The sequence below is a fragment of the Haliaeetus albicilla genome, chromosome Z, assembly GCF_947461875.1.
Source record: "Haliaeetus albicilla chromosome Z, bHalAlb1.1, whole genome shotgun sequence".
NCBI classification, from domain to species: domain Eukaryota; kingdom Metazoa; phylum Chordata; class Aves; order Accipitriformes; family Accipitridae; genus Haliaeetus; species Haliaeetus albicilla.
The window spans coordinates 19632267-19644815 of NC_091516.1; the positions used below are offsets into that span (position 1 = coordinate 19632267).

Below are 12549 nucleotides of genomic sequence, written 5' to 3' on the forward strand. Positions count from 1 at the left end.
GGGCACTGATCTATTGGGTACTGACCTGTTCTGGACATTCTGGTTAGTGAAAAATTTCTTTCTATATATTCTTTATCAGTACTTTTTCAATACATTGTTTATACCTTTACCAGTAGCTCACTTTTGTCCTAAGCTCACACAGACTAGGAGAAGCGGGCAGTGGAAAAAGAAATACAAACCACAGATGGAAATCCTCTCTTGCTCTAGAATCAGAACCAACTGTCTCATTTTGAGAGATACCAGAGTGAAAGAACACCAAAGATTCTGGGAATCTGGGAATTTGATCCAAGTGTTTGTATAATATTGAAAAGATGCAAATGTTATTGTGTTTGAAAGTCTGTAGCTACTGTTTTGCTTTGAGATGGGTTAATTTCACATCTCAACAGCATTTCTTAACTTTAATGATCTCAAAGTACATGACAAAATTTTTTTTTCTGTGTGAAGGAAGCATGAATTAGAACTAGTCTTGTTAAAACCCATTGACTTAAAATGTATTAACCCATACATAGCCAAATCTTTTTGTCAGTATTCATTTTCACACTTTATTTTGGCCCATGCTAGATGCACAGAACAGGAAAATCCAAAGAAGTCAATGCTGACATTAAAGGGCACCATCTAAAGCCACTCAGATAGTCAAAGAAACCCTTACATAACACAGCTTTAAACCACCTTGCACAGACTACGCAAAAAAGGTTCAAGCCAAAGGCAGCCTGCAAAGCAGTAATTGCAAAATCCACAGAAGTCAGTGGAAAAACATTAATAAGACTGTAAGAATACCAAGGCATCACATTTACACTATTACCACCATCTTAATGTGGAAATTAGGCTAAGAACAATACAAGTTCTTAGAAATCAGCCTAATGTTAATGTCTTTGCACATCCTTCCAGCACAGAGAATTCTTCATTAACATGTACTTAATAGTAATTGCTAATAGACTGTGTTCCCTTACTAACAAAGCAATCTTGAAGACAGAACCTGCCCTCTTTCAAAACAAGCAAACAGAGCAATACTCTTTTATGTTTTCCTTGACTAGATTGCTGTGCCATGCCCCTTGTGGCTTGCCTCAATATGCTTTATGTGTTCCTCTAAAACTTTTCCAAAGTGTTTGAAAACACTTGCACAGTATTGGGATAGCAGCTTCACAGACCCATGTTTGCACTTGCTGCACATGCAGTGCATAGCAGAAACGAGTCAAAAATCTGTCACAACTGCTTGCCACAATTTCAGTAACTGAATTCTGATCAGTGACTTTGGATTTACTCCAGAACCTGCCAAATCTGCAGGACTGGAAAATTCAAAATTTGCCCCAAATATGTGGATATTTTGCCCTCTTTGGGTTGCACCTATGAATGGACAGAAGTCTATTTACTCAGTGTAATGATACATTTCTAAAGCACAAAGAGGAACTCCTGAGGCATTTAAAGCATGATAATTTCAATTAAATTCATGAAGCTATGGGAATATATGCCAAAGAGTTTCCCTATGCTGGCTCAAAATTTGCCGCTGAAGATGATATATATTTGCTAACCTAAGAATGCATTTTCCACTGTCCAGCTGCTAGTTAAGAAGATTAATGACTGCTTTGTAGTTCCAATTAAACTCCTTTATCACCAACAGGGACCAAACAAGTTTTGATTTCAAAAGTACTGCTTAAGAAAGAAGACCAGGGCTGCATAACACTGACATTTTATTAGAATTCATTTGTAACAAATGGAACTTGTGTCAGCAAAGAACTGATTTTCATACAGACTTTCTTTCGCCACCAATGTAACGAAGTAAGAAAATAAAAAGCACGCCTTTCATTCTGTAAAACATTTATGCGTACTACTAATTAGAGGTAATTGTATCTTTTTTAACAAGCCATTTTACAAGGTAATTTTTTAAATTTTTCAGTCTATGCATCCAAAACAAGAGCAAGGAACACAATTTTTTATTATCTTTGTAAAGACACTCCAAGCTTGAATGGCAAAGCCACATAACAGATGGTTATGATGAGACCTGCAGCCTTCCGATATCTGTGGAGTATCAGGGCACCAAGAAAAGAAAAAAAAAAAAAAGAAAGAAAAAAGGAAAAGAAAATAAGAAAAAAGAAAAATAAAAAAAATAGGAGAGAATAAAAGGAAAAAAGCAGTTGCATTTTTTTTTAGCCACTGCAAACATTCTTTTTTTCCTTTTTACATGTTCTGTGTCATTTAAATATACACAAGTGGATTTTATAAGCAGTTTCTTACAGATGGGTTCAAGTTATAACATTATTGGGTGTAGAATCAATAGGGCAGTGCATAGTACAAAGGTACATATAGAAAGTGCAAATCTCCCGAGAGGGCCACTCCTTCCCCCAGCCATCCTCTCCACTATCTAACCACTCAAATAATTTTTTTAAAAAGAGCTAAATTAAACTTCTGTATAAATCATTTTTATACATTTTGTGGGTTTGTTTCTCCATTGCAGCTAATTACAAAATTAGACATAACTGCACATATAAATGTAAATAATAGCACCGTACTGGTTATGCTGATGAAACCAATTTTAAGCTTGGAAAAGTATGATATATGTAGACAAAGATGCTCACAAATTAACTATATAATGATTATATGTAAGAACACAGAAAGTGGAATGCACATCAATGATGCTAACAGTTATTTTAAGAAACATAAAACCTAAAATGAATATTTAAGTGTACAACAGTTTTCCTCACAAATTGGCTCTGCTTTTCTTTTCTCTTTTCTTTTCTTTTTTTCTTTTCTTTTCTTTTCTTTTCTTTTCTTTTCTTTTCTTTTCTTTTCTTTTCTTTTCTTTTCTTTTCTTTTCTTTTCTTTTTTTTTTCTTTTCTTTTCTTTTCTTTTCTTTTCTTTTCTTTTCTTTTCTTTTCTTTTTTCTTTTCTTTTCTTTTTTCTTTCCTTTCCTTTCCTTTCCTTTCCTTTCCTTTCCTTTCCTTTCCTTTCCTTTCCTTTCCTTTCCTTTCCTTTCCTTTCCTTTCCTTTCCTTTCCTTTCCTTTCCTTTCCTTTCCTTTCCTTTTCTTTCCTTTCCTTTTCTCTTTTCTTTTCTTTTCTTTTCTTTTCTTTTCTTTTCTTTTCTTTTTCTTTTCTTCCCTTATTTTCTTTGGAGCTTACAAGACAGTCTGCTAGGGAGAATGCTCTGATCCTTTTACAGATCTGGTATGCAATAATCTTCCCTAGTCTGTGTTTCCAAAATGGTGCTTTTTAGATTATTGTGTTTTTCTGATCCCCTACATTTGAGTTGAAGAACATGACTACACCACATAACCTGGCACTTCAATAATTATTTTAAAATACAAATCAAGAAAGAAGAAGAAAAAGAAACATAGTGCACATTCTTCTCTGGTTCAGGTGTAAGTTATAGAATCTCATTCTGAGGTAGCCTTCTAAAATACTTCTATTCCATATATATATATATTTATATTTTTGTTTTGATTTTTTTTGTATTTTATTTTTTTTTTTTCGTTACAAAAGTGCTCGAATACAATGCTTGCTAGAGTTTGGTCTTTCATAATTTTCTATATGCTATTAGCGGGAAAAGTGGAAGAAGAAGAAGAAAAAGTTGAGGTCACATTGACAAGCCATACCAATGCTCCTATTTGAAACCCTAAAGAAAGAATTCCTTTGATACTCATGTACTGACAATGGCAGAAGGCATGATGGAAACCAGGGTCAATGCAAATGACATCCTATTAAGAGTCTCAAAAAGTACTCTGTGCTGTTTGCAGAATTTTTGTTGTTCCCTGGAAGAAAAATCTAGTGTCACACCCAAATATATCCTGTGGGTTTAGTCTTGCTAGCCTTACATGAACCCTCCCACGGAAAGCAATGATTTGACTTTAGCAATCTGTTGACACAAGTGAATAAGCAGGACTTGGCCTGAAATAATAATAAAAAAAGATCCATGAGCACTGCTAATGTCAACTACTGCTAGTGTACTGCTACATCTGTGCAATGATAACACTATAACCAGTGACACAGTGGGTTTGAAAAGGCAATGAGAAATAGATTTTTAATTTCTGGGCTGATCCGTTATTGGAAATATGGAAAGATAAAGGGCCTTGACTACCTACATGTTCTGGGTTATCATTTATTACCATCCATACTTGATTAGAAACTGGAAATGCATATTTTTCAAAATTGTCTGATACATGTATTAAAATGTTTGAAAAGAATAACAGAGATATGAACAAACTGAACTAAATACAAATGAAGGCTAACTTAAAGAAATGCTATTCAAAATAGGCATCAAATATAAGGCACTCTAAATGTGAAATTAAAATAAAACCCAGCATCCCCAAACAAAGCTGTATGCCACAAAATGTTTGATTTCACAGAGCAATGTGTGTTTGGCTTTGCCCTGTTACATATGACAAATGTAAATTATATAGCGCACACTATAGACAGTATACTATTGAATACAATTTTAAAACATCTTAATACCTAGTATATTACAACATTCTCCCCTCCTAAAGGGATATGCACTGACCTTTCCCACATGCACTCCTCCTACATTTAATAATATGATTTCTTATTGCACTATAGTGTTACAAATATTGAACTTCACTGGAAGCCTAAATCACATACTCTGTGTGCGTGTGTGCATGTGTGTGCATGTATGTGTGTGCATGTGTGTGTGTGTTCAAGTGGCAATGTGGATAAAAGTATTATTTGGGACAGAGATGATGTTCAAATATCAATGATGTGCATTCCTCACTTCCCTTTGAAACAGAAGTTTATGAACCTTGGAAATGCAGAGATGATCAAATAGCAGTTTAATATAATTGTAGTATGCTGAAGAACTTTCCCAATGTTTTGATAAATCCAGCTATGAAAGAATTGATATGTTTATGTGTATGTGTGTGAGTATCTACCTATCTGTATCTCTGTAACAATACAGAGAGTTAGACAAGGGTAGACAGTAATACATACATATACTTTATATATAGAAAGAGAGAGGGTGTGGATGTGCATGTGAATATGTGTGCGTGTGTGTGTGTGTGTTAGCAGCATCTTTATACTTTGCGCCTCCCTGTTGATTCCAAAAAAACCAAATAGCCCCATTTTGATTTAACTGATTACAATGAATATTTTCTTAAAGAAAAATAAACCAAACAAAATTGTAAAAGTAATAACTAACAAGATTGTGGTACTGTAGATAAATATAGAACTGCACAAAAATGTGCAAATTTTCAAATTATTTAACCTTTCTACAGCACGATATTACAGATAACAGTTCTAGAGCTTAAAAAAAATCTACAGTTTTTTAAACAGAAAGATTAACAGTTATGCAACCTTTTCTTTAATTCACTTCATTGAATGATAAACTCTTGTTAAAAAAAGGAAAAAGTTTACACAGTTAAAAATGAAGCACAGGTCAGCAGTATCTTTACAATACTAAAAAACTAAATCAAGGACTTTCTTTTTAAACATTCCCACATTTTCCCTAAAGTGTTATGAAGAGCAGTATGATGGGAAGGGGTGATGTTGAAGTAAAGAGTCCGCTTTGTTTGAGAAGCCAGGACCCAACCTTTTAACAAACATCTTGCACTGAACTGCAGTTCTCTCAAAATTCCTCTTTGCAAAAGCATGCAATCCTGAACAAGATGATCATTCTTTCTGATTAATTTCCTCTTCCCTTTAACTTCAACCAATGTCGAACCCTTGAGGTATCTGTAAATGAGATCCTTCAGACGCCTCAGTGGTCAGGATTCTTTTATTATGGTTAGGTTATTAAACTGTGAATTCTTGGTCCACATGGAATAGGGTTTTTTTTGTTGTTTTTTTGTTTTATATATCCCCATTATTTTTGTTTGTTTGTTTTTTTTTTATTTTATTTTATATATCCCCAATAATCGCTCCTTAGCTAAGAGTTAAGAAGTACTTCTAAAGCACATAGTATGGCTCAGAAGCGGCTCTCTGGATCTTAAAGGGCCTGCAATAAAAATCCGTGATGGGTTTTTATGTTGCATAGTGATCAAAGCTGCCCAGATATTCCAGTGCGGCTCGATAGCAGAACTGGTATTGATCCTGGAGAAAGAAAGATAGACAACAAAATCATCAAAAAGCCAGATTGTTGGTTGGTTTCTATTTTCTTTCAACTAAGACTGAATACTTTGTGGCTACAGACAAATGTACCACAGAGTCATCTGCAGTTCAGCAATATTCTCTTGCTGACATCAACAGAAAACCAGTCTGAGTTACAATAGATGAAGATAGATACTCATTTAATGCAATAACATTTCCACAGAATGCAGCTTCTTTTTGTGCAGAGACTATATACCCACCTACTGACCGTATGTCATTCTGGATTAATATAACATCAGCATAAAGCTTTCTTCTTATGGGAGTGTGCTAAGATGCTTTTCCCCCATGTATTTTAAAATAAGTAGCAAAATATCCAATTAACTCTATAGCAAATACAACACACTAAGTGAAAAAATCCATCACAGCCTTAATACGGAATGCTATATGGAAAACCACGAGGTTAAAAATCATGTTAAGGAAGCAAAGGGAATCCCGACGTTTCAGTAATATAGGCTTCAATGAAGATGTGAAAATATCTTGGCTTGTGGCAAGAAAAGGGCCTAAGAAAGAAATATGCAGCTAAAGCACCTTATTAACATGAAACAGATTCCATTTCAACCTATACCTGGAAGCAGAGAAAAGTTCAGTGTGGTGAGAGATTTTCTTAGACCTCTGGTGATTCCAACATTTGGCATTTCATGTTATTCCCACCCCTACACAGCAGTCCTTTTGTGCATTTATGTAATATTACACACTTAGACTAAAATGGCATGTCTGTGTACTCCTTTGCAACTACCACTCAGGGTTTAAATGTTAAAAAAGAAAAAGAAAAAAAAGAAAAGAAATTGCTACTGAAAGCCATCCAAAATATCAAGGTCTGCTTATTTATCTGATAGTGCTATGTGGTAACCCCACATGGGTTATACTTGTTAAGAGCATAATTAAAATTCTTTTGGAGACCAGGAAAGTCATCAGATGTTTGCTTTAATGTAGTGGTGTGATCACTAACAGGTCTATTCTGCTTCCTGTTGCAACAGTGGGAGAATGCATTAGACGTATGTGTAAATTTTAAGTGTATGTGTGGTCCACATGGAGTTCAAGTGCTTTGTTGAATAAAGATTAGATTTTCTGGCAGGTTATACTACTGAATGAGAGATTTGTTTTCCACAAAATCCTGAAAGAAGTGAGTACACAACACTTCTGCTTTCAGCAGGGAGGATGAAGGGTAGCATACAGAAATAAGTCAAAGTAGTAGGAGGGAGAATATACTGCATAGCTGAACTCTGTATTTGTCAGGTAAGCTCCAAGAACCATAGGTTTTCTGTATGCTGTAGTTATTTCTTGGAACCAAAACAACAGAAAGCAGTCATTTTTTATTTTGCTTATCCAGAAGAAAGATGGTAATGGAAAAGAAACAGAATTAATTCTTAGGTTTGGTCACAGTAATTTACTTGGCTAACTGACAAGATTAAAAATAAGTATCTGTATTTTTCATGTAAGTTTTTATGAAGTTGTCTTCTCAAAAATAAGACTACCCAGCTTTTATTGAACAAGTTTAATTTTCTTGTGGAAAATGACAAACTCTGGGGAACCATTTTAAATTTCACAGACTTTAATTTAAAGGCCAGTGTCAATCAAATTATACTAAATAAATGTATGACCTAAAATGTTTCCCTTCTCTCACCATTTTGCTTGGTTCTCCTAACCTATTGGCTCTGGCTTAGTTGAAGTCTCCAGTTCAGAAATTTAGGTAGAAATTAAGCACAACTGAAAAATGTTTAAGTATTCTTTATGACATGACAGTTCCAAGCATCCAGGCCCAGGAAATCAGTTGATACTGCTTATCCCTCCCTTATTTCTCTATGGCACTCTTGCTAGCACAGAAATTATTTATGCTACAGTTTTCCTGAATGCTGAATTTACCATTATGATTTTCAGGCCAAGCAGCCACTTGCTTGGTGACACAAAGTCAAGAAAACCATGAAAATAATACAGTGTCAGTCTGAAGCCATGAACAACACTTTGCTCCCAGAACAAAAAGATCAGTGGATCCACCTGCAGAAACAATTTGCCTCCTTCTTTATTACCACACATTTCTGCCAGGAAACAAAGGTTCAAATAAAAATGGGTAATGCTTCTTGGAAAATGGTTTTCCTCAACTACCATAATTTAGGATTCACTACTGAAATGATTTTTTTCTTCCCCAGCCTGCAGTATCTACTGCTGTAACAGAAAATAGTCCTTGCAGAACCCTAATGGTAGATTTTACACTGTAGTCATATAGTCACCATATAACTTAAGATACAAATGGAAGCACATTTTATACAGTCTCTATCTGTGCATATTTTGGCTGTGGAAATACCCCTTCTTTTCCATTCCCATCGTATGTGAATGCTGTCTTGCTCACCTCTGTCTGTACCATGGCTGGCCGCTGCGTCCTTAACATTTTGACAGTCTGGAAGATATCTACAACACCTTCATATCTCATTCTTTCTAACACAATGCTCAGGGTTATGAATACTCCAGTCCTTCCAACACCCGCACTGTTGGAATAAAAGAAAAAAAAAAGAAAGGAAAAAAGGAATGTTAATTGACAGTTAATGCTGAAAGAACTGGCTGACAAATTATTTGTGGTTACAACACACCATATGTATACAGATTTCTATATGGGGAAAGGCTTACTAAGCAAAATTCCACAGCAAACTACCGCATTGCATTCAGAAGAATAATTGCGCTCAAGCAAACTTCACATGCTACTAAGTACTTCCTGACTCTCCAGTCTTCATTGCAAAGTGACTTGGTTTGTTCATCCAGATATAGAGTAATCAGTGCCTGGTGAAGGAAAATGAGACCGTTTGTTGCCAATGACCTATGCTGGAATTGATGAGAAAAAGATGCCAAAATGTATTTTACTGCTTGCTTTACTTTAGCTCATTCATGTACAGGCCCTGTTTTGCACATCTTCAGTGAATTAGTTTACCTTCTACTTTGTCAGTGGATTTTCAATTAATATTGAAATTGTTCAGACACACTGTGATTTCAATAATGGATATACAAAAACCTTAAGACACAGCTTTTTTTCAAGTCTGGCAGTCAGGATCTTTAGTTTTCCAATACTGATATACATATACCATGTCTGTCCACATTAGTCTGAAATGTCTTCTTTGAATATATGGCTTGTTTGCTCTCTGTTCTGTCTTGGGTTTCTCTTATTAGCTAAAACCCCCAAGAAGTGATAGAAGTTCCTGCAATCAATAAAGCCAATAGTTGTCAGTTATTAAAATTAAACAATCACTTATTCATAAGGATGAGTCTTGGACAAAGAGACAGGTAACTACAGAAAAAAAGATTTTCCAAGTCTGAACTTGTATGCATGGAAATTAAGCACCCCATCATGTCACTGTTAATGCTAATAATTTCACAAGATTTTCTCTAGTCAGATAGACTTGGGAAGCTGGAGATTTATGAGACCTATTCACCAGACAGGAGAGTGGATGAACATGAACAGCAGGGAAAGACTGAAGAACTCTGAACGTTGATATGGACTATGACAGGGATCCAGTGAATTCTCAAGACTAGTGTGGAAATTGAATGTCCAAATTGTATGATGGTATTTTAGTGTTTGGTCTAGATCAGTGCACTTCTAGGGCTATTAAATATATGCAATTGGATTCAGCAATTTTGCATAACCTGTGTGCCTTCGGAGAGCTGGAGCCAAAGGACAACTGAGACACGACTTGACAAAATATCATGCTCTAAGTGCTGGTTTACCTATATGTAATGACAATGGTCCTGGACATCTAGAGCAACTGGAGTGTAAGGTCTCCTTTCCCTGATGCGGTAAATTAGAAAGCTAATGCTTAAGAAACATGCTGAAAAAATCCTGGAGAAATAGTATTGGAACCTGCTTGGACTTTATAGAGCTGACAACAGTGTCATCTAAAGCAACTAGCCCAGAAAGTGACCAGCAGAGTAAAGGCAGATAACCATTTTCCATTCTCCCTGCTCCTGCTCAACTATTTAAAGATATCCAACACAAAAAAGTATGATTTTCTAAATATGTGTGAACACTTCGAGCCTCACACATTAGTCACATTTTTATTATTTTAAAAAAACTACTCAGAACTCTTTAATTCAGCAAAAGGAGCCAATTAATTTGTTGTCTTGTGTTCTTAAGAAATGAAAAAGTATCTGGAGAAGCTACTTAATGAGGAAGACAGACTAATATGGAAAGATCTCAATGCTTGCAAATCCTAACTAGCCATCAAGTGTAATATTTTAGTAAAGTCTGTAGGAAATGGACCCTGTTCCCCTGACAGTGGCAAGCATATTTTAATGTTGTATCAATTCCTATTAGAAGAAGCTTAGGATTTCTAAAGAATGATGGAAATCCACATCAGTACCAGTAGCATTTTAATGATCAGCTGATTTCTTTCAGTGCAAGCCAAAGAGCAGAGTTCTACCATGACATTTAATGAAGCAATGCAACATAGGTTTTAAAGAATCCTTAATTTAGTAAATAGTGAAGTCACTACTTCATTATGTAGTCTGAGTCACCAAAGTTTAAACAGTTAGGAACCAAAGTTAGGATGCTTCAATGATCTATGAGGAAGCATTGGTGTTTTTGTTAGAGAGAGTTTGTTGTTAAAAATGTATCTTGAATGCATGCTGGGAAAGAGTGGTCTTCCTTACTCTCCAGCTAAAAGCTGCAATGACAAGACTATAAATATCTAAAATTGGTTGAAGTGAAAATTTTGCTTCAAGGTGAACGGTCCTTTGGGTTTTTAGCTATTTTTTAACTAACTGCCTCATGAGGTTAGAAATTTTAAAATTGTAACACATCAGTCTATTTGTAAAAATGCCAGGGAAGGACAACATTTTAAAATTGTGCGTGGCAGGGTTTTACTGGGTAACAGAGAAAGCAAACTTGAGAAAAATAGGAAGGAAACCATAGGGAAGTGGCATTGGAATTTGTCATTTGAAGAATTTCTCTGTACAAGAGAAATCCTTGATAACTCATTCTGGTACAAACTGGAGTAATTATTACAATAATTACACAAAGAGTAGGAAAGTGCAGGTACCCAGGATCTTGTGCATCCTGAAAAAAACAAGTAAACTTGCTAATTTGCTAGGTATATTTCATATTCATGTAAGATGACTAACATTGATAATGATGATTAGCATGACCAATCTCTAAATTGTTGTTACAATGATGATAAGACATTTAAAGACCAAACCATGATGAATTATACTGGATTTGACTTTGTTTCTACTAAAATCAATGGTAAAAATCTCCATAATTTCAGCATGAAAGATCACACTCATTTGGAACGGATGCATAACCTACTGCAAGCAGTAATTCATTGCAGTCACAAGTGGACAAGTTTGCATCATACAAAGAATTTAGAAGAATACCATCACTCTGCTTTCTTATGTATGTCTGCATAAAGGCATAAATATTGCTTATTACTCCTCTGCTCTCAAAACTCATTAATATCAGGAAAAATAGGGTATGTTCTTATCATGGTTGTCCTTCATTTTTTCTTGTTAAATGAATCCCAAACACTGCTCTGCAATGCTGTTCTCCTTAGCAGGCCAAAAAAGTTTTTAGGCACACAAAAAAAGTATGATTCAAGTAGTCCAATACATTTATTTTTTCAGTCTTTCAGATTCAGGGAGCATAAGAAACTCTCTTAAAACACACTGGTGTTTTAACAAATTCTCGTTGCTCCTGGCTTTGGAAGGATAGGAATCTCTCTCCCTCTGTATATTCATAAGCTCTAGTAAACTTGTTCTTTTTGTCTTCGTGCTAGTATTGGGGCATTACTTGGCTTGCAGGAAGGACTTGGAACCCATATCAGTATTTTGCATCTCTGTTATATAAATAATGATGTTTCATCTACTAAAAAATAATTTAATGCTGCAAAAATGAGTATCTAAAATCCTACTGGAATTTATAGAAAACAATTTATTAAATAAGAGATAAAAGATAAAGACATTATTTTTGGCCATCTGCTATAGACTCCAGAACACTGTAGAGAAAATAAATAAAAAATACAAGAATATTAAAAAAGCCCACCCTGGATTATTCCTACACACCCTGCAAGCTGTTTTCATCTGCATATCAATTGTAAAGGAACTGAGGGAATTCATCACATCAAAAAATGGGCAGTAGATTCTGAAGTTAGAATTCACCAATCCAAACCTCAATGATTTTTTGACAGGCAAAGTTTCTAAACACTGCTTTCTATTCCTTTCCCTTTCTTGACATAGGTACCATTTCTATTTGTCTTATCTTGATTGCTACTAATTTCCTACTGAGGTGTAACTAGCTTATTTACAGCTAATAATTACCATCAACATAACAGCCTCACTTTTAATTACCAGTGGAAAAATAGTATCAGATATAGCAGCCTGTCATAAGGCTCTTCCTACTGCTTTTTGTGTGTAGCATTGCCCAGACTGTTTTTACCCTGCATTAGACACATTTTTAAGTGAAGAAAAAACTCACGTGCTTCCAC

General features: G+C 35.1%; 1 protein-coding gene across 26 annotated transcripts in view; it reads right to left on the minus strand.

The window, feature by feature from the left end:
- Positions 1–1671: 1671 nt before the first annotated feature.
- PTPRD (protein tyrosine phosphatase receptor type D) overlaps positions 1672–12549 on the minus strand; it is a 1298969-nt gene continuing 1288091 nt past the window's right edge. For all 26 annotated transcript variants that reach the window (XM_069776173.1, XM_069776170.1, XM_069776168.1 and 23 more), the window contains 2 exons: positions 8436–8571; positions 1672–6031 (listed from right to left, as the gene is read on the minus strand). In XM_069776173.1, coding sequence (XP_069632274.1) covers positions 5963–6031; positions 8436–8571 — 205 coding nt within the window. In that variant the 3' untranslated portion in view covers positions 1672–5962. The remainder of the gene's footprint in view (positions 6032–8435; positions 8572–12549) is intronic.